Source organism: Lepidochelys olivacea (genome assembly GCF_965140295.1).
Source record: "Lepidochelys olivacea isolate rLepOli2 genome assembly, chromosome: 1".
In the NCBI taxonomy this organism is placed as follows: domain Eukaryota; kingdom Metazoa; phylum Chordata; order Testudines; family Cheloniidae; genus Lepidochelys; species Lepidochelys olivacea.
The window spans coordinates 223,338,493-223,361,556 of record NC_140411.1 but is presented as its reverse complement, the minus strand read 5'-3'; the positions used below and the strand labels follow the sequence as shown (position 1 = coordinate 223,361,556).

Sequence of the window (23,064 nt, the reverse complement as noted above, 5' to 3'; positions counted from 1 at the left end):
GACACTTGATAGGACTTCCTTGATATTCATTAAAAATGTATATTTCACTTATCAAAATATCTAGGCTCATTTACAGGAAAGACAACCACATCTGACTAGTAACTGGCCACACATACCAGGCCTATGGACCACGTTAATGCAATCTAGGTACCTTTTAGTTTATACTAGCAAAGTCTATACAGGGCAGTTTACAGTTTAACACTTTAGTGGTGTGAATTGTAACACACACTAGACAGGAGCCATAACCCAAAACTCTGGATCTGAATCTGAACTTCATGGGCTGAATTTTCCTTTCATTTCAATCAGTGCAATTCTCTTGATTTCAATGGGGTTATTCCGGATTTATGCCAGCGCAAGCGAGAGGCAAATCCTATCCACTATGTCTGATATGGGCAAAACCAAAAGATCTCAACACTCACAAAAATGGGGCTTTATCTGCAGAACACGATTCTAGCTTTCCCAATGTACAGGGAATTTGGATTCAGGGGGAGAATTTTGAGCTGTGACTATGGATGTTGGATTCACACTCAGAGATTTGATTCAGGACCATTTCTGAAGTATGTCTGTAGATGCTTCCAAGGACTTGCCCATAATCTTAAGTAGTGACTGCAATTGGTCCCTGGTAAAACTATGCTTAGAGCCATCCTGCATTGTAAGTAGTTGGCCCTATTTTGACAGATGGTTCTATCTTCTTAAAGAGGTTATAAATTCCCTAAGCTGCGTGCTTCTTGGATGTGAATCAAGGATTAATAGTAATTCTATATTTTCTTGCTTGTTTAGGATGTTGGCACAAAAGAATGACTTGATACTAGCTAGGCCACTGGTTCTCAGATCTTTTCATATTATTGACAACTTCCTAAGAAAGAGATCCTCTCATGAATGCCATCCTTTCCAATACTGAGACAACCCTTTCCTTGCAGTAACCATATGTCATAAATATAAAGGGAAGGGTAAACACCTTTAAAATCCCTCCTGGCCAGAGGAAAAATCCTTTCACCTGTAAAGGGTTAAGAAGCTAGGATAACCTCGCTGGCACCTGACCAAAATGACCAATGAGGAGACAAGATACTTTCAAAGCTGGGGGGGGGGGACGGGGACAAAGGCTCTCTCTGGCTGTGTGATGCTTTTGCTGCGAACAGAAAAGGAATGGAGTCTTAGAACTTAGTAAGTAATCTAGCTAGATATGTGTTAGATTCTGTTTTGTTTAAATGGCTGATAAAATAAGCTGTGCTGAATGGAATGTATATTCCTGTTTTGTGTCATTTTGCCTAGAGGGATTCTCTGTGTTTTGAATCTGATTACCCTGTAAGGTATTTACCATCCTGATTTTACAGAGGTGATTCTTTTACTTTTTTTCTTCAATTAAAATTCTTCTTTTTAGAACCTGATTGCTTTTTTCATTGTTCTTAAAATCCAAGGGTTTGGGTCTGTGTTCACCTATGCAAATAGCTGAGGATTTTTATCAAGCCTTCCCCAGGAAAGGGGGTGTAAGGTTTGGGGAGGATTTTGGGGGGAAAGACGTTTCCAAGTGAGCTTTTTCCCTGTTATATATTTGTTAGGATGCTTGGTGGTGGCAGCAATAAAGTCCAAGGGCAAAAGGTAAAATAGTTTGCACCTTGGGGAAGTTTTAATCTAAGCTGGTAAAAATAAGCTTAGGGGGGTTTTCATGCAGGTCCCCACACCTGTACCCTAGAGTTCAGAGTGGGGAAGGAACCTTGACACCATACATGACATTATACAGTAGCTCGGTTACATGAAAACATAAGTGTATGTGTGATGCTGAGCCAGCGAAGGTTAAGCAGCCTGCATACTGGTTGAACTAAGATTAAGCTTTCAGGACATATTAGGAAAGTACAGAAATGGTAAAGAGGGCTATTTCTTGTAGATAGTTAGCAAAGCCATATTAAGTAGAATAGAGTTCCTGAAATATAAGCCTGTATTATCAGAGAATCAGAAGTAGATACTAATTTTGTTTGACTGTGTTTACCTATATATTTTTGGATTTTAACAATGTGATCTAATTAACCTGTAGATGCTAAACTTCAGTTTTTGTCTGTAATGTTTCATTACTATATTCTATTGATTCAGAGAGCAAAAGGGGATATTAATGTTTAGTTGAAACTTATGGTGTAATAGTATCATTATCTTTATTTCTCTTTGAAGTTTGTAGTAAACTGCCTGTGAACCGTTTGAATGGTTAATCACCTTATGCTAATGAAGGCAACTAGTTACCAGTGTGTGCCTAAGAAATAGAGATTTATTTCAGAGCAACAATGTATATTACCTGTTCTTCATCCAAGGAATGCCTGCTCTGATGTCTGCTGTCAAGAGGCTATTAGCCTGCTAGAGAACTATAAAGGAAGCTGATCCTGTTTTATCTTAGATCTGCTTAAACTTTGTCAGGGGAAGTTCAAGTCACAAGACAGAGGTCTCCAGGATTGTCCCTCTACACATGGACTGTCTATTGGACTATAACCTATTGTTTCTGGAAGGACCAGCAGTCTTACCATCTCTGTTATGAAACTGACTTAAGAACTTTATTCATATCTGTATATAATATGATCTTTAAACCACAATAATAATAATTTTCTTTTTTTAACAAATTTTAAATTAGTTAATAAGAATTGTCTCTAAGCGTGTATTTGGGTAAGATCTGAAATATTCATTGACCTGGTGGGTAATGTATCCAGTCTCTTGGGATTGGTAGAACTTTATATATGGTGAATAAGGTTTTAAGTAACTCTCACTATATTAGCCTTGGCTGTCTAAGTGGGAGCCCCAGGCTGGATTGTTTTAAGGGAGCTGTGTTTTAGCTTCTTGGTAACCAGTAAGGTATTGAAGAAGCTGTTTTGTGACTGGCTTGGTGAATCTAATTCTAGAATAAACCACCGATTTGGGGGGATCGTCAGCCCCATTCTTTGCAGTTTGCCCTGATTGAGCATTCTCAGTATAGCCTCTCCAGCAACCATGGTCACAGCATGTTGACTGATGTACTTCAGACATGTAGATTCATAGTGGAGGTTTTATCAAAGATGATAGCACTGGAGCTGTTCAGGAAAAAAAGTGTTGCAAAGTATTTTTTTAAAATATTTACCTGTTTTTATTTTGGACTTCGAAATTTTTCAACAACCTCTGTAGTTCATTGAAAAACGTAGGTAAATTTAGCTAAAATGTTGTTCAAAATTGTCCAGATTTTGGTTTGTTTTTTTAAAATTTCAAACTTTCATCAAAAATTGAAAGATTTCTACAAACTCTCAACAGTGCCATCTCTAGTATATGATGAAACAAATCTGAAACAGGACAATATTAAGGAAACTAGAAAATCTCACTTTAATTAAATGGATTTGGATGCTTAGATACAACCCCTTATTTTGTATCTACAATGTTCATTTCCTCTGCCCTCGTTGTTGCACTGTGCATTTATTAGTCCTCTTGGTGCCTTTGGTGCCTTCTGATAAAATCTCTCTTGGTCCTTTTGCTGTTCATTTAATCCTTGAAGGCCCCAGATTGCTGTCTGAATAGCATTGCTGTGGCTTTGCACTTTATCCCTAAAGAACTGCTAAAAAGGTGTGAAAAACAAAACTGTTCTCTTTGTCCTTCATAATGGAAAGTTGTGGGCTGAAGGGACCTCTCTTTCCCAGCCAATTAAGGAGCAACCAGTGCTTCCAAAGGGGGCTCCCTGTTGTGTCTGCATTGAAGATGAGGTCACAATAGGTCAGAGAGGGGAGAGTTCCTGAGAGCGGAGATCCAGCCTTCAGGCTCTTTTGAGCTCAGAGTTATGTGGTGCAGAACAAGAAAAGATACACTAAACAGCTCAATTTTTTTTTTAGTTTTCCTACCCATATCAGGTGCCTTGAAAAGGAACTTAAATTACTTAAATCATAATGGCCACTTAAAAATAAAAGCAGACACAGTCATAATTTCAAAGAAGGAGCTATCTGTGTTTGGTATGGCTTGTGTGCCTGGCTGTTTAGTCTTTCGGGGCCCATCAGCTGCTGCTTAGCTTTCTTGGCATCCAAGCAAGGTCTGTTACTGAAGCTGCAAAGAGCTGTTATTGAGTCAATGGGAGTGGAGAGCCAGGCTTAAATAGTGTGGCTGGATAACTTTATGACCATAACATTTGTAATTAGGCAAACTAAGGCTACGGTAATCAATTCTCTTCTTCAAAGAGATTGAAGTGGAAAGGGAAGAGGAAAGAGGTATAAAATTCTGGTAATTGCCCACTCCATATTCCACCTCTCTGGTCACTGCTGACTCCCTTTTGACTTTTCTCCTCATTCATTTGAAACCTTGGGGTATAACAAGGGTAATTGATGGAAATTATGTGAAGGAAATTTTAGTCTGGGAAAATTTCTGAAAAGCTGCTTAGAACGGGAAAGGTCTGTTTAGATTTTGGAATAGTCTCTTTTGAGAAGTGGTGGAAACTTTTATCATTTAGGCTATTTATGCAACTGGTCCGGATAAATCACTAGAAAATGTTCCTGACACAATACCCAAAATTCTCTTTGCCAGAAGCTGGGAATGAGTGACAGGGGATGGGTCACTTGATGATTACCTGTTCTGTTCATTCCCTCTGGGGCACCTGGCATTGGCCACTGTTGGAAGACTGGGCTAGATGGACCTTTGGTCTGACCCAGTAGGGCCATTCTTATGTTCTTATGTACCTGCCCACCTTTTGCTTGTCTCTGAATTCATCTGCCTTCACTTCTGTCCATTGTGTCCATATCCATACATATATCCGTTGTATGGCAGTGTATTTAGATCTCCACTTTCTATGAACATGTGGCTTCTTAATTACCATCTGGAGAACAGAAAACCAGTCTCCGCACCCTAATTTCTCCGCCACTTTGAAAGTGTCATTAACATCATCAATCACGCTATCCATTCTGGTGGCAATGCATTCCAATACACAGCCTAGAGATTACAAGGGTGTGTGAGTGACCTGAGAAGTGGATCACCGGACTATGAAAGCATCAAACTTTGTCCCTTGCATATCTTCCTGCATGATAGTATCACATACCATGGAAAGCTTTCCTGTCTCTATAGAATCTTGTAAACAGAGGTATTAACGGTTGGATCTGAAAGGGTTCTTCCAGAGCTCCAGGTTAAATGCTGTGTAATTCAGAGCTCTCTCCAGAGCTAAGCATTGGCAGCAGGCAAAGTTCATGGAAATTGGCTTAAATACAATGTCAACCCAAGAACATCCATTTAAAAACACATGCTGAGTAGCTAGCTGGGCACATTTGCCTCTGCTGACCCAGAATGGAATTCATGTTTTGTCATCTCTGTATCTCTATTGTCAATATTTGCCTTGGAATAATCAGTTCTTTTGTTTACTAGTTATTGGTCACGGATACTGCATTTTCACTGCACTGCTTCTACTTAAGAAAAGGCTGTAAATCTGGGTCTGATTAGAAGTCATTTGTTAACTGATAATCAGGGAAATCCCTAGTGCATTTTTTAACTAATTAGATTAATTATGCCTCATTTACATTGAGAAAAATCATGGTTAAAGTCACTCAGGAGAGAAGAGGAGGCAAAAAGGGGGTGGAGGAGAAGGGCAACAGTGTAGCCCTGATTAACACTGCTCAAGCTATGGTTTTCACACATTGTCTGGCTAAGCAATGCATTTCACTCAGAATAGGCCATGTTAATGATTAATGGTAGACTAATGATCTGATGTTGGGAAGCTGCCTAATTAATTGAGAATATTGCTATAATGGAAGTTCTAAAAGTAGGCATCAGGAGCACACAGTTTTTGCAGACTATTGGAATGGGTTATCAGCAGTAAACACAACTGGGATGTATTAGGTAAGCTCTTTTCTCCAGAAATAGAGAGCAGGGATCATTCTGGCTCTTGCTGAGCTATTTTTATAACTTGAGTAAATCTTTCTAAAATTTTGACATGCTGGTTAGTTTTGTCCATTTATAACAGTGCCACATTTTCATAGAAATTAGATATAGACCTGAACACCAGGGAGGCATAGTATAAATATACTATCATGGCAAGATTGTCCCCTTCAGTGTGTATACCAGTGACTGTTGTCCAGACTACTTTTAAATGTCCCAAACAAAGGGGGTTTCCACCACTTGCTTTCTGAGATTATCTACAGGCTCATGGAGTTCACTGTTAGGAATGGTTTTGTTTAGGTGGTGCTTTGACATTCAGCCTAAATTTTCCTTTGCTTAACTTGTGTAGTTTTTCTTTACTTTATTATTATTTAACTATGCTCCTTTGGATTATGCTAAACAATTCTTACCCCTTCTTGATGTTTACTTTTAAATACTTGTAGACAGATTCCTTATTACTCTTATTCTCTGTTTGGTCAAACTATACGTATTTGATCCTGTTAATCTTTCCTCATATATAATACATTTCAATCTCAAGATCATTTTTGTTGCTGTTCTCTGAATTTCTTTCAATTTTACAACTTTCTGGTATTGCAGTATTCAAAGTTTCACTCTTCCCTACTCCCTTCCCCAAAGCCTAATAAAATGGTATGTCTTCAAGATCTGCAGACACAGGGCCTGTCAGACCAAGCAGGGACCACATTGCAGTTCAGAGTTTTTTACCAAAAACACCAGTACCTCCCAGTGCAAGTAGGAGACTAGTAGTTCAGACTGTTCAACTGCTTTGTTACCACAGAAGCAGAGAGGCAGTCTTCCACGTAGCCAGGCCCCAGACCATATAAGGACTTAATGCTGAATCCTGAAATGGGCCAAGCACTCTGGCCCTGATCCAGCAAGTCACATAAGCACATGCTTAGCTGCCCATATGTTTCAAGCTAAGCACATGTAAAGTGCTGCTGTGACAGTCGCTCTGCTGGCCAACACGCTGGGGACCTTTAGAGCTAAAAGTGTGAGCTGCTACAGCTTAAGCTAAAGAGCCATGGCTGTGTAGGTGGGGGCTGTAACAACTCATACTCTCTGTGACCAGCACTTATAATACATGCTTCTCAGTGGATTACACTGTGCTGGATCAGGGCCTGAATATTCAGCACTTTGCAAGATCACTCCCTTAAGGACTAAAAACAGCACTCTGAATGGCAGTTAGTGATAAACTGGCAGCTAGTACAGACCGGGGGGTGGGGGGGCACTGATGCACTGGGCTTGCTTTGGGAATCAGGGCTAAGCACACTGAGCCCTGTTTTCTGCTCTAGCTAAAGATTCTGAATGGACTTCTGCCCTGTGTGGAGCATATGCCAGTTATCCGGTCTATCAGTGATAAAGATATAGATAATTAGTGAGGCCCACATCTGAAAGAAAAGGCTACAACCTTCGGCAAATAGCTGTCAGAAAACAGAACTGGTCAAATGTTGGGCCTGCCAGCCTTGACAGTGTTCCTTTAAAGTAGGTGAAATATTAGGCCCTATCTCGTTGTCTTTACTTCAACATATTAATTTATTGGGAATTTTGTCTGAGTAAAGAGGACAAGTTTAAATGTTCGGCATCTCAAACTGCCTGATGAGTTCCTTTTTCAGTTTTGCAGGTGACCTGAAATAAACTGTTTAACTGAGGCTTTTATATCAAATTATGTAGAAATCATTCTAATTAAAAGCTTGACAGGCAGGAGCGGTTACGAATTATATCCACCCTCTGGGATGGGCGTAAGGAACAAAACATTGCTTTTTCCTCTCTCTTTTGGGGAAAGTGAGATCAAGCCTGGGTTAGACAACAGAAAGGGAGACTAAACATTAGGAACACACGTCCAGTGGACATTTTCAGTTGATGCATTGCATTAGGGACGATCCCTGACACAACTCTATCATGAAGCATGTAAAATGGAGTAAATTTAAGTCCCAGAGATCTGACTAGTCCTGGAACAGGGAATTATGGAGGTATGGAATAAAAACAATTCTGCAGATTCTGGAGTGAAACTCACCCATATGCAGAGGGCCAGCACAAGGCTTATGTACCACTTAAGTCCCACTTAAACTTTATTTTGAGGATTTGGAGTGGGACTTCAGTGGTACGTGGCTGTTATGGTGACCTTGTTGTGCAGGTATGAATGTATGCTGCATGACAATCAGGAGAAATAACTCGCACTAAAACTGTGACATACTAGCCTCAGTTTTCCTGGGTTTTCTTACCTGTGGCTATAGTTAAATAGATAGGCGGGGGGGGGGGGGGCCCGCGGGGAACACTCTTTTTCTTTCTCTCTGCTGTTCACTGCAGTAAAGAGTCAGCCATTTTGGGGTTCCTCTGACTCTGTACATACTCTGGGTATTACGTTTAGCAGTTCCAGCTGGATAACCCATGGACACATCTGCCTTTTAAATCCTTGCTTGCTTTTGAAGATCCCTTGTGAAGAGGAGGAGCCTGAACAGTCCTGAAGTCTCATATCACTGGTGAAGGTTAATCAGATAAACATGATAATTTCAACTGAAAATCAGTATTTAAAAATGTAATTATTGCCTAACCCTAGGATACAATGACTGGATATGTTAGCCATTTCTCCAGCTAAAAAGCAGCATCCTTAGAGGTTTTTAAGGCCTGGCTTGACAAAGCCCTGGGTGGGAAGATTTAGTTCGGGTTGGTCCTGCTTTGAGCAGGAGATTGGACTAGATGACCTCCTGAGGTCTCTTCCAACCCTCATCTTCTATGATTCTGTGAAGTTGGCTGTGTTTTTTTGTTTTTAAATCTTCACAGATTAAGGGCTTGGCTACACTTGTGAGTTACAGCACAATAAAGGAGCCCCGGGCACCCTAGCTCACTCCCCGTCCATGCTGGCAAGGCACGTAGAGCGCTCTGTCTCCATGGCTACAGCGCTGCTGGTACTCCACCTCGGCGAGTAAAATAACGTTTGCTGTGCCACCGCTGGAGCGCCGTGTCGCCAGTGTGGACACCCTGGTCTGTGATTGGCCGCCAGAAGTATCCCACAATGCCTATTCTAGCCAATCTGGTCACCACTTTGAACTCTACTGCCCTGCTCTCAGGTGACCAACCATCAGACCCTCCCTTTAAATTCTCTGGGAATTTTGAAAATCCCCTTCCTGTTTGCTCAGCCAGGTGTGGAGTGCTCTCAGCGAATCTTTCCAGGTGACCATGCCTCCACGCGCCAGGCGAGCCCCAGTATGGAGCAATGGCGGGGTGCTGGACCTCATCAGTGTTTGGGGGGAGGAAGCTGTCCAGTCCCAGCTGCGCTCCAGCTGCAGGAATTACGATATCTTTGGGCAGATATCAAGGGCCATGCTGGAAAGGGGCCATGACCGGGAAGCACTGCAGTGCAGGGTTAAAGTGAAGGAGCTGGGGAGTGCCTACCACAAAGCCCGCGAGGCAAACAGCCACTCCGGTGCTGCCCCCGCAACCTGCGGTTTCTACAAAGAGCTGGACGCTATACTTGGGGGCGACCCCACCTCAGAGGGCCAGTGCAACAAGGCAGGAGGAGGAGCAGCAAAACGGGAGCAAGAGTGCTCCAACGGAGGAAGACACCCCGGAATCCCTAAATGCATGCAGCCAGGAGCTGTTCTCAAGCCAGGAGGAAGGTAGCCAGTCGGGGTGGGCAGTGCTTGGGGAACACCAGAGGAGGCTCCAGGTAAGCAGCTTTTATTTTGGGAAGGAAGTTATTTGGTGCGGGCTCTTGGGGCAAGGAGGGTTAGGGCTGCATGCATGCCTAGATGCAGAATAGGGCGTTGAAGTGCTCTCTCACATCACAGTAATCAGCCTCAGTGATCTCTTCAAAGGTCTCAGCCAGAACTTGGACAATGTGCTTGCGCAGGTGTCTTGGGAGAGCCACTGTGGTCCTTGTCCCAGTAAGGCTAACTTGTCTGTGCCTCTGTGCCGGGCTGGGTGGGGGGACCATTGCTGCACACAGGCAAGCTGCATATGGGCCAGGGCGGAAGCCACATTGCAGTAGAAGACCCTCCCTTGCTTCCCTGGTCACCCTCAGTAGCGAGATATCTTCCAGGATGAACTCCTGTGGAAAATGTGGGGACAATGTTCAGTATAGGGGCCCCCTGCAGCTGTTGACTCTCCCCAAGGCACAGAAACCCAGAGGACAGTATGGCCCTGAAACAATCAGTCACGCTTGACCTTGTGCTTACTCACCATTTTGGGGCTCCTGTGGGTTATGTGCACTTGCTTTGGGACAGACAAATTATGCTATTTTGTAGACTGTGCTTGCCCTTGAGTATGGGGGAATCGTTGCTCTGTCTGGTGTGAACAATGCTGCCTCTGTTAAGTGTTGCATTTTGCCTTTACAGATGCAACCTTGAGATCTCAGCTGTCTGTGTTATCACCGGCCGAGAGGCTGCAAAGAATCAGGAAGAGGCCATGTAGAAGCAAAGAGGACATGCTGCATGAAGTCATGCAGCATTCAACTAATGAAAATCAAAAAGAGCAGGAGTGGCGGGAGAGTGAAAGGACGGTCCACCAGCAGAATGCAGATCGCTGGCACCAAAGCACAGAGCAGCTGCTAAGCATCATGGAGCGCTAAGCAGACTTGATCCAGGCACACGTAGCCATGCAGGCGGAGCACTACTGCGCCCGCCCCCACCCTGCAGCCCTTGTCCCAAAACTCTTGTGCCACCATGTCACCTCCAAACCACTTTCCCCAACATCCGGGTTCTTATCACCACCAGCTGCCTCCAACATCTGTAGTTTCACCAGCCATACTTTGGGAATGATTTACAGCTGTAAACCCAGTTTCCATAGCTAAAGCACTACTCCCAACGTATACCTAGTAACTGTACAATTTGGAAAAATAAAACATCATCCTTATGTCCATTCTCTTGTTAACTCGCTCATTTGGGAATGTCTTGTTTATTAAGGCCATACAGCAATACGTCGAAGAAGAGACATAGCAGACAAACACACTGCTTTAGAGAGAAGGTGGATCATATCCTGATCACTGCTATATTGCTGCAAACATGGAGGCGTATCTGGATTTGTTGACCAAATAAACAGAAGGATGATCATCCTTTAGTCAGATGACAGAATATTTGCTTTAGTTGCAATTTAATATATTTGTACATCTTTTTATTTAGTGATGTTTATTTTAAATCACGTACTTCATACCCTTCCATAAGCACTGGGCAAGTCACAGGTAGGACAGTATCTGTCAAAACAGAGATCATGGTAATAGAAAGAAACATAGCCCCACACCCTCCCTCACTGGACTGGGCAGAAAACCTCTAGTGTAACAAGCAAGGAAAAAAGTGATCCTTGAAGTGTGGTTCTGCTCTGAAATCTCACTAGGTTATACCTCTACGATTTCATAGGTGTTCTCATTATTCTCTCTGTACCCCAAAAGGGCAGAGACATCATCAAGTCCACTAGAGACTTCACTATTATCGATTTTATGCAAAAGGTGCTCAGATACTACAGTAATGGGTGGAAGTATAAAGCCGTAAGAGAAGTTTTATAGTTTGACCAATTTGCAAGTCAAAAAACAATTTTAACTACTAATCCAGCAAACTCATGTGGAGTTCAGAAAATCAAGCCATGTTCTCTTTGCCTCTTACTTCATCACCAATAACAAAGATTTTGCGACTAGGATTTACAGTTGTTGGCTATTTTGTTCCTGATGCACAAGGGAGAATCAAATCTTCACTCTGCTGACAGTTGTAACACTGCATTTTTCTCAGGCAAGCAAACCCATGTTATTCAAAGACACAGGGAGCAGAACTGTAGAATGGGAAAGGTGCTAATTTTGTCAGCACTTTTCTAACCATAGGTGTAGTTTAAAGGATTGTTCATTTTTTTCACTTATTTTTAGGTGGATTTTGGACAATTAAAATATTGTTTTTGTGCATCTACTTTTTGAGGTCTTAGGAAAGCAGGATGTAAATGCAAAATATAGTTTATGCTGAGCCCACTTGTCTCTGAGATCTGCAGGAAGAAGAACCCCTCCATGCAAAAGGGTAGGCAGTGGTCAGCCACTTCCCCAGTACTGATTCCTCTTCTCCAGATATCATGGATGTCTCTTTGTGGGACTGGGAATACACGAACTGTGAGAGGGAATCAGCAGGCAGTGACAGAGGGTGAGCTGGGCATAGGATGGTGCACATTGTCTCCCTCCTCCCCTCAAGCTCTTTGTAGAATCAGCAGGAAAGCTAACAGAGCCTAATGCTACTTTAACTTTCCCACTCCACACCTTACCCTCATCCCCCACCTGTCCATATAAGGTTCTAGGGTCAGCCACCAATGGAGGAAGTCCTGGCAATGCAGCTTCATTGGTGCCATGCTAGCCAGATTGTATGTAGGGGGTTGCAGAGCCACTGTGGAGGCATGGGACCTCCTGTGGATTCCCCAGGAGACATGGGATGCTGAGAGGACCCTTTGTTCATTCTTCAGCAGAGCAACTCATCCCCCCCTCAAATTTTTGGGAGGGCACTCTCTCTCTCTCAGGTTTTTCTAGGGGAGGGGACAATCAGGTCCATTATTATTTGTCTGCCTACATGCCCCAATAAAGAACCCAATAAAGAACCAGTCATTCTCAGTCATGTTAGCTTCATCAACTGATGCAAATATAGCAAACGGGCGGTTAATCAAGGTGCTATTGTCATCAATAGGAATGATAGCAATAGTCCATGATCCAGTAGTTGATCGTTGTGTTTGTGCTTCTAGGTCTTTGACAGAGTCCGGGAAGATTGCCCTAACTTCCAGGAGAAGATTAAGCCTATTAATGCAGAACTCACTCAGCCAAATCTGGCCATCAGCGCCAAGGACTCGCAGGAGCTCCTGTCCCGGGTCAATGTTGTCTTCCACTGTGCAGCAACAGTTCGCTTTGATGAGCCTCTAAAGTATGTCCCTTGTTCTCTGCTGTTTGCATTTATTAAGTAGAACTTAGCTTCTTACTGGGACACACAAAATATGAGAGACCATTATTGTAATTTCTTGTACAATTACAGTAATAATTCTCCAGGTATGTTTTCAAACTGCACATAAGTTCTGGATTGGACATACAATTTAAAGAGCTCAAATTATTGACTGCCTAAAATATCATGTATGTCAGCACTTAAAAAATACATACACACACACACACACCAAGATTGAGGTACTGTGGCATTGCTACATGGAGCCGAGGACCAGAATAAAAGGGAGTTCTGCAAATTAGGATTGCAGTGCACTGGCAGAGTTAGGTGTGGCTCCAGAACTGGAACAGCAGATGGGTGCTATGGGTCAGGACTGAGATGTTTTGGCAGGGCTACACGGAAGGAGTGCAAAGTGAGTCTACGCTGTCTTTGACTCTACAGCCAATGTTGTTGGTCCTACTTTTTCACTAAAGGTAACTCAAGGAGCGAAATGATATATTTATGAAGCAGCATATTTTAAATAGCAAATCACAAGGTACTGTAATGTTTTAAAATATTCACCCAGCTTTGAAAATGTTGCCTTCATAATGAGGCATTTTAAAAAGGTGGTCTGTTACTTAGGGGATTTCCTGGAGAAGCACTTGGTTTGTTCATTGTCACATATAAATGAAAGAGTTCCTAGCACAATGGGGTCTGAATTGTGATTGGTCCCTTTGAGCCCCACTTTAATAATGATAATGATCTGACTGTGGTCATAGATACAGGCCCCAAAAGAATTTCATTAATGACAATTATAATATCCCTCTCTGAGACGTTACATTGATTGTCTCCATATCACTCAATATGAGGGTTTTTTTCACACAGGGATGGGGGGAATTTCTCCCAGAGCACTGTATAAATGTGGTACGTATTTTTTGCCTTCCTTTGAAACATGAGGGGTGAGTTGCTGCTATGGGCAAGATAGTGGATTCTATGACTGGTGATTCAACATAGCACGATAGATTGAATGTTCTTGTGTTCCAAAAACAAAGCCCTTAAAATGAGATTATAGATAGAACTAGGTGAATTTTTTCAGCCAAAACTACATTTTATTTAAAAAAAAAAAAAGTGTGTATTTGGCAACACTGAAAAATGTTTTGCAAGTTCATGTTGGTTTCATCAAATTGTTCACATCAAGGAGGGGGGGAATATTGAAATATTTTGGTTTTACATTTTTGAAATTAAACATTTTGATTTTTCAATTTGAAATTAGTTTTTGATTCAGAATTTCTTTTACTTATATTTTAAAAAGTTTTAAAAGGCTTTAAATCAAATTTAAACATTGCATTTTGAGTCGAACATATCGTTTTGTTTGACCTGAAACAAATTTTTTTCAACTTTTTTATTTGCTGAACATTTTTCAAAAAATTATTTTAATTTCTCCAAAACCTTTTTTTTGTTTTGTTCAGAATTGTCAGTGAGCTGAAAAACTTATTATTCACTCTGCTCCAGTTAGAGACTAGGTGATATTGTGCGGTGTGTGCAAAATAAATGAATTTAGATTACTACTTTGGCCAGAAATCATAACTCATGGGTATTTCTGTCCAGTCCAGCTGAACTGATAATGAGTTCTTCTTTTTCCCCTAAAAAACTGAAAGCCACTCCTGCTGACAAGTTTGCTGAAACTGGCCCCATCTTCCCCAGTGTCTCTGCCTCCTTGGAGGAGCACACATTTCTTCTAATACGAAGCCTGCAAGCAAGCTCAGGTAAAGGGAGCCCACACATCAGTCAGAGCCCATGCAGAAAATCACCAGAACACCTTGAACATATCCTGAGTGTTTCAGGGAGGACCTTCACACTGGTACCCTTTTTCTCTTCCCCCCCAACCTTTTGGAATCACTAATTTTATTACTTGTAACTTTAGCTTCTTCTAGTGTTATTCCATTGCTTTGGACAAGGCCCCATATACTTATCTGGAATCCCTTGCATGTTGGTATAGCATGTGTCTTTCAAGACCAGATATGAGACAATGTTGAATGGAGTTAAAAAGTAAATAAGAACAACACTTCATGTCCTTCTGTTTAAATACTTGTATTTTTCTTGAGGCGGAATGGTTGTTCAGCAAACATGCCAGCAAATAGGTGCTGTCAGTTTTAATTTCCATAATAAATTAAAGAGGAACTTTTGCCTCCAGTCCATTGGATTGGGTAGAAATACCCCTGAGTTATAGTTTTTGACCAGAGTAGTGGATCCATAGTAGAAGAATCCAGCACTACAGGTTTGAAAACTAATTTTGCCTCTTGCATCTCATTTAAGCTTCCTCTTCTGCTGTGCTATTTTCCTCACTGTGGAGGTTTGCCTCAAGAGAGATTTGCAGTGTATGTAGTTTTAATACATTCATCCCCTGTGAACCCCTTTTGTTTGTTTTCTCTCCCCTTGTTTAGACATGCCCTGCTGCTGAATGTCATGGGCACACAACAGCTCTTACTGCTGGCCCGGCAGATGCAGAAGCTCGAGGCTTTTATCCACATCTCCACTGCCTATGCAAATTGTAATCGGAGAAATATAGATGAAGTCATCTACCCACCACCTGTTGAGACCAAGAAGCTCTGCGACTTAGTGGAGTAAGTAGAAACAGACACAGATTTCCTTCCTGATGCTGGTGTGATGCGCCATCTTTGTAGAAAACCTGTGACTGGATTGTTCACACACCTATGCTATGGAATGTTCCCCCAGACCAGTTATAGTTGCAGTGCCCTTCTCATTTGCACATCAGCTAACAGTGCTGGGAAATGGGTGTGTAACAGAAGAAGGAGACAAAGGGAGGTGGTAACTTGGATTCCAAGTTTCTTCAAGAGATCAACTTTCAAAACATTGATTGGAGGAATCATTCCTACATGCTTGTATCCAGTAATGTTAGCATTTTTGGTCTTCCCCTTTAACCTATTTTTATTCATATTTTCTGGAAATATTAGCAATATAGACATAACCTCTGAGTCTTTATTGGAGGTCTCTTAAAGTCACATTAGATTGTTATTTGGATCGACCTTCCAACTGTATTTTGATTTCATTTTGAATAGGAAAGAATTAGCAAATAAAATGATCCATATGTGTCAATCCTATTATTTCAGATGTTTTTCCACAGTCTTTATTTATAGTGGCATGTGACTCTTTAAGGTCCAGCATGGAGTCAGCTAAAGGTGCTTGTTTGTGTTAGTGAGAATGATGCAGTGCTTCTTCCTTTTCTAAGTCCCAACGCTCTTGTTCCCTCAATAGGAGCTGTAATGTTTTAGAAAGTGAGCGTGATTCACCATTGCATTACTCCTGTTGTCACTCAGTGTGACTCCACTTATTTCAATGCAGTCCCAAATAGTGTCAAACTGGAGTGAATCAGACTCACTGTTTCAGAAAGAGATTTAAAATGATGACCCCTCATTCTAACCCTGCAAGAATCCCAGCCCAGACTGCTGCGTTTAGCTCTTTCTAATGGTTCCTTTCCAACTGCTTTCTCCCCATGTATGAGCTGTGCATCTGCAGGGCCAGGTTCATTCTGTATTGAAAACCACAGCTCAGCTGGAGAATTCAGTAAATCTGCAGGACAACAAAAGTGTTTATTTAACTGAGTTTGTTGAATAGATGGATAATTAGAAAGAAAAACAAAACCTGCTGACAGGGATTCCAGGGAAGCCTTCTCCTGAGAGGAGCTAAACTTCCCCATGGCAGTTTGTTCTGCTTTCCTTTTTCTTTTCAGATAATTTTCCATTTGCATGACATTAACTTTAACTGTGCCAGCCATTAGCTCAGAATGCAGGTGTGAGCCTTCTTGTCCTTCGGACTTCTTCAGAGATGGGCATAAGCAGTATCTGCTGGCTTTTTCTCTGAGAGAAGAATAGAATTTGGCTTTTGCTCTTGAATCCCATGTTGCCAAAATAAATGATTGCACTCTCTGAGTGCTAACTGGAAAAAGTAATGTCAAATATTGTTCTGTCTTTAATTTTTGTCTAGCAGCCCAGAGTCTTGAGTATAGTTCTCCCCAGCCAGCATATGAAGTCAGAATAATTTAAAAAGTCTTTTAATGATATCAGAATCTCCCACCTTCCCCACTTACAAAAAGGGGTTTGCCAGCTTGCAGAGTTCATTTTTCTGTCACCAGCAAGTGCTGACTCAGAAAAAAGACTTGAGCAAAGGACACAATGAGCCTCTGAAACCAGCAGGGATTTCTGACAATATGCCTCTACCACTGGCTCCAGGTTGCACAGTTTTCCCCTTAATCCCTTCCTCCACCCCATATAGTTCCAAATAGTTACATGGATTTTGTCAGCAAAAAGGAGAAAGAAATAGCAAGTTATACTTTGGGCCAGCCAGCTGTGAAAGCATCCCTTCATATCTACATCAACTGTCTATTTGAAAACTGATTTTAAAGCATTCAGCTGAACAAGCATCGATATTTTTCTTGTTTCATATGTCTGAGGCTGTCAATACATTATAATCCTGGCTGTTCACCTGCTGTTCAGGTTCATAGTAGCCAATGCCAGCAGAAACTGGAACAGGTCTGTCAAGGTTCCTCCCCCACTCTGAACTCTAGGGTACAGATGTGGGACCTGCATGAAAACCTCCTAAGCTTACTTTCACCAGCTTAGGTTAAAACTTCCCCAAGGTATAAATTAATTTTATCCTTTGTCCCTGGATCTCCACTGCCACCACCAAACTCTAACTGGGTTTACTGGGAAATGTAGTTTGGACACGTCTTTCCCCCCAAAATCCTCCCAACCCTTGCACCCCACTTCCTGGGAAAGGACTGGTAAAAATCCTCACCAATTTGCATAGGTGACCACAGACCCAAACCCTTGGATCTGAAAACAATGAAAAAAAAATGAAAAAAACAATGAAAAAAAAGCATTCAGTTTTCTTACAAGAAGACTTTTAATAGAAGTAAAGGAATCACCTCTGTAAAATCAGGATGGTAGATACCTTACAGGGTAATTAGATTCAAAACATAGAGAATCCCTCTAGGCAAAACCTTAAGATACAAAAAAGACACATAGACAGGAATAGTCATTCTATTCAGCACAGTTCTTTTCTCAGCCATTTAAAGAAATCATAATCTAACACATACCTAGCTAGATTACTTACTCAAGTTCTAAGACTCCATTCCTGGTCTATCCCCGGCAAAAGCAGCATATAGGCAGACACAGACCCCTTGTTTCTCTCCCTCCTCCCAGCTTTTGAAAGTATCTTGTCTCCTCATTGGTCATTTTGGTCAGGTGCCAGCGAGGTTACCTTTAGCTTCTTAACCCTTATCAGGTGAGAGGATTTTTCCTCTGGCCAGGAGGGATTTTAAAGGGGTTTACCCTTCCCTTTATATTTATGACAAGGTCATTCAGATATACTCTTCTACAGTTGTAGGAAATTGGCGGTTATGATGTGTAATGGGGATTTTTAGGGCTAATGTGTAAAGAAGCTTCTTAGACCAAATAGGAAAGTAGAATTTTTACAAAGCTATTAAAAGGCATGACCCTACAATCATAGCTAAATAACAGATCCTTTAATGGTCCTCTCGATGACAGATTTAATTTGTATTTATGATTATTTACTCAGCTAGAATTCTTGGTCAGGCTCCAAGCTGTTTCTTTTTCCATTCGTCCTCCTCCTATCTCCCTGATTTCAAATATGATGCTTCTTTAACTGCAACTGAAACTTTAAGATTGATCTGTGGAAACCAAAAGTCACACTACTAAATACCATCAGGCCAATAGAGGAAACGTATAATCTGCTACATCAGGCAAGATTTGCCTTAATCTAAATCTGAGGGAAATCCGCTTTGGAGGGTGCACTGAGGTAAGGAGCACCACACAGTCTATAAAGTGTGGACCAAAGCAGGGTGCACACTGTCCCTGATTATAATATAATAGGAAATGTAAAAGGAGGTCAGTTCTAATTTACATAAGGGACCATCTTATTTGTGGTAAGTGTAAAATCTTAATACAGAAAGTCACTTTTTCTCAGGGGAAAATGACCTGTCTGTTTGGTGGAGTGGGGGACAGTGGGCAGCTAACCAGAGCATTTTTCTTTGATTTCGTAAGGCACCAACAGCAGTGAGCAAAAGCAGTTACTATATGAATTAGCCTTTCAAAACCACAAATGTAGGTCACAGAAAATGTAGGGCAGCATAAGGCCTTGTTGAATTGTCGGCTCGGTGCTTCCATGATGGGAACACTGATTAATCCTAGGACCTGGGAGGTTGGGATACTTGTGAGGGTCTGTGGCACAAACCTCTCAACTATCGCTCAGAACGGCATGGAGGCACACCCAAGATACTGGAGTTATGACAGGGCACTTTAGCTGGGCACTTTGAATGTATTTAGGGCCATACCAAATTCACGGTCCATTTTGGTCAATTTCGCGGTCATGGGATTTTAAAAATCATAAATTTCATGATTTCAGGTATTTAAATCTGAAATTTCATGGTGTTGTAATTGTAGGGATTGGACCCAAAAAGGAGATGGGGGGGTCACAAGGTTTTGTAGGGAGGGTTGCGGTACTGCTATCCTTACTTCTGCACTGCTGCTGGTGACAGTGCTGTCTCCAGAGCTGGGCAGCCGGAGAGCGGCGGCTGCTGGCTGGGAGCCCAGCTCTGAAGGCAGAGCCACCTTCAGCAGCAGCGCAGAAGTAAGGATGGCCTGGTATGGTATTGCCACCCTTACTTCTGCACTGCTGCCTGCAGCGCCAGGCCCTTAGCCAGCAGTCGCCCAGCACAGAAGTAAGAGTGGCAATACTGCGCCCCCCCCCCTAAAATAACCTTGTGACCCCCCTGCAACTCCCTTTTTGGTCAAGACTCCCCCAATTTGAGGAACGCTGGTCTCCCCGGTGAAATATGTTTAGTATAAGGTAAAAGCACATGAAAGACCAGATTTCACGGGGGGAGGAGACCAGATTTCGTGGTCTGTGATGTGTTTTTCATGGCCGTGAATTTGGTAGGGCCCTAGATATATTAGATGGACAAGTTGCACCATCTGGTAAATCAGCATTACAATTGGCCCTGGTACCCCGATGGCTTATTCCCATGGTAGCTCAATTACACTGGGAAAGCAAAGGCAGTATTCTGACCATAGCTATGACTGTAGGCAGGGTTTCTGTTTAAAGCTGAATTTTATATCATCGCTGAAATCCACATAAATGGTCAGAACTGGAACAGGGCAGGAAACTGTTTCCTATCCCACAAGAGTTTTTGAGGTTTCAACATTTTCTCCCATCCCAATTTAGGATGAAAAGTTGAAATCTTGAAAATTTTCATGAACCAATAATCTGATCTGAAATTTTCCAGGAGTCAGTTGAAATGTTCTGTTTTGATTTTATAGAATTTCACTTTATTTAGTATGAATTAACTATACTTTCAAAATGAAGTCATTTTGAACCAGAAAAGGAAACTTTTTGTTTCAAAAATGTTGAAAAGTCTTGTTTTGACCATTTGAAAACTTTTTTTTCACAATCAAGATTAATAAAAACCAACCCTTTCCTGCAAACAGTTTTGGGTTTCACCAATCTGCTATTTCCAATTAGAAAAAAATAACATTTTGTCAGAAGATTCCTAACTGTCTCCTGTCAGAACTGGTTGAAAATCACTGTGCTAGTCCAGAGACAGAATTTGTGGTGCAAATTTGAGCTCATTTGATGAAGTGGTTCTCAAGATACAGCACAGTGGTCACCAACCAGTCGATCATGATCAACAGGATGATCCTAGAGGATCTCCCAGTCAATCACGATCTCCAGCATAGTGTGGCTGTAGCTAAGGCAAACGGCCTGCCTACCACGGCCCCACACCACTCCCAGAAGTGGCCAGCGCAGCCCTCTGGCCCCTGGAGGATGCATGGGTCTCCCTCCGTGCGCTGCTCCTGCCTGCAAACACTGCCCCCGCAGTTCCCATTGGCTGGGAGAGCTGTGGGGGCAGTGTTTGCAGAGAGGGGCAGCGTGCAGGAGTGGTGTGGGGCCGGGGTTGGCAGGGAGCCTGCCTTAGCCTCGCTGCACCCGCCACCAACCGGGACCCACCGGAGGTAAGTGCTGCCCAGCAGGAGGTCCTGTACCCCAATCCCCTACCCCAGGCTCAGCCCAGAGCCCCCTCCCACACTGTGAACCCCTTGGCCCCATCCCAGAGCCCGCACTCCCTCCCGAACATCAAACCCCTGCCCCAGCCCGGTGAAAGTGAATGAGGGTAGAGGAGAGTGATCGACAGAGAGAAGGGGGGATGGAGTGAGCGGGTCCAGGCTTTGGGGTAGGGGAAGGGACAGGGTAGATCCTGGGTTGCCCTTAGATTCAAAAACTGATCTTGGGTGTAAAAAGATTGGAGGCCACTGATATAGCACAGGCACCCTTCCATTTTCTGCCCCCAAGTGGCCTATTTTTAAGATATCAAGTCTTATGACCTTATTTTATGTAGAGATAGGGGAGAGAAGGAAGTGGTGGAGCATCACTGGAATGTCCCCAGTGAGCTCTACTGTCCAGCACAAAGAAAAAGCTCCAAAACTTAATAAAAGGTTATTGGACTTTATTTTTGGTTCTATGGAGTTATGCACCAGACTTCTGTGAACCCTATCTAGATTGCCAGCCCTGTCTGTAGACTTCAGAAACACAGCCAGCTCCCTTCCTCTCTGAACCAAAACACAGGCAGATGAGCAAAGTGTTGCTGGTTTGCCAGAGCTCAGTTTGAACCCAGGGCCTCCATTTTAACAGCAATGACCTCGACTCCAGGAGCCAGATTAGTAACTCCTTCATCTGGTCTTAGTAATAGTCTCCTATCTGGACCAGCCAATAGAAGGGAACACACAACATTTACTGAGCCAGCCATTTGCATTCATTCACCTCCATAAAAATATCTTTTGGCAGAGGGGAAAGCAAATATCATTCATCTCCTATAACGGATGGAGAAATTGAAGACAACAGAGGTTCTACAAAGCCACCTCTGGTACAGCCAAGGTCTCTCAAATAGCAGGCTCAGCTTATCCACTGAGCCACACTACCTCTCAGAAAAAATGAGCCAAACCTTTGTGCTTGGCTAGAGCAGAACCAAACACATGAATTTTTTATTTTTATTTTTTGTGGTGGTGGAGCTGGTGGGGAGATTTGGAAAGGGACCCTGCATGCAAACACAGTGATAATGTCAGATATTTGCATAATAAATGCAATTTCAATATCATTGAAGAAAATAATTGACATTTTAAACTTTTATAATGCTGCTAAACTTTTGGTGGAATTGAATTTTACCAAGAGTTTGCATGCGTAGCTGGGGACTGTGCTAGCTAATGCATCACTAAACAATGCTGTAAAAGCAGCAAAGAGTCCTGTGGCACCTTATAGACTAACAGACGTATTGGAGCATAAGCTTTCGTGGGTGAATACCCACTTTGTCGGATGCAAACTATGCTGGTGCAGCACATCTGTACTAGGTGGCTCCATTGTAGTAAATAACAAAGCTCCCAGTTATTCTTTCTTTTGCCTAAAAGTATTCTAGTTGCTGACTTCCCCACTGCAGGTAAGAGTCTTGAAACTATAGACAGCTGAGTATGCTGACCAATTTGCGTAACTTCTTCCTCATTTCATTCATCTGTCTGTGTGGTTTATGTCAACAGAATTCTTTTCTTTGTCCCACTAGGTGGCTGGATGAATCTATCATTCAAGAGATCACACCCAAACTGATTGGGGACTGGCCGAACACGTATACATACACCAAAGCCTTGGCAGAGTACCTGGTCCAGCAAGAGAAAGAGCACTTCAACATTGCCATCATCAGGCCATCCATCGTAGGAGCCAGCTGGCATGAGCCTTTCCCAGTAAGCCTGATTACACTCCTTCTTTTAACCGTTTCCCAGATCTGCTCTCCAGATCCAGCTGAGGCTCCTGCTCTACATCCAGCCTTACTGCCAAGGGTCAACACCATGTTACAAAGATGCCTGCTGATCATCTTAGAAGTGCACTCTCGTTCTTCAGGGTCTCCAGGGAGGGCAGTGGGAGATGGGAGTAGGCAGTGTCTGGTGCAGAACTGCAAGACTTGCTCGACATCTCCAGGAAAGATTCACACTTGCAAGGTGAAAAAGGCAATTTAAAATAAAAAACAAATTAATTGGATTTACTGTTGGTGGGAAATGCTGGACTTGCAATACTGGAGACTGAAGTCCTATATCCAGAGAGCTTCTACACACTGCCACGCCAGCATATCTCAGCATTGAGCTGGGGGAACACTCCTAGGGCTCACAGGACTGGTCAGGCTCTCCATCCTGATCTTTATGCTAAGGCAGTCTGCTAGGTGTGCCAGGTAGGGCCATTTATGAGGGTTTTT

General features: G+C 42.5%; 1 protein-coding gene across 5 annotated transcripts in view; it reads left to right on the top strand.

Moving 5' to 3' along the window:
* FAR2 (fatty acyl-CoA reductase 2) overlaps positions 1 to 23,064 on the top strand; it is a 217,038-nt gene that overhangs the window by 134,053 nt on the left and 59,921 nt on the right. For all 5 annotated transcript variants that reach the window (XM_084617283.1, XM_084617281.1, XM_084617280.1 and 2 more), the window contains 3 exons: positions 12,568 to 12,743; positions 15,179 to 15,358; positions 22,381 to 22,558. In XM_084617283.1, the coding sequence (XP_084473409.1) occupies positions 12,568 to 12,743; positions 15,179 to 15,358; positions 22,381 to 22,558 (534 nt within the window). The remainder of the gene's footprint in view (positions 1 to 12,567; positions 12,744 to 15,178; positions 15,359 to 22,380; positions 22,559 to 23,064) is intronic.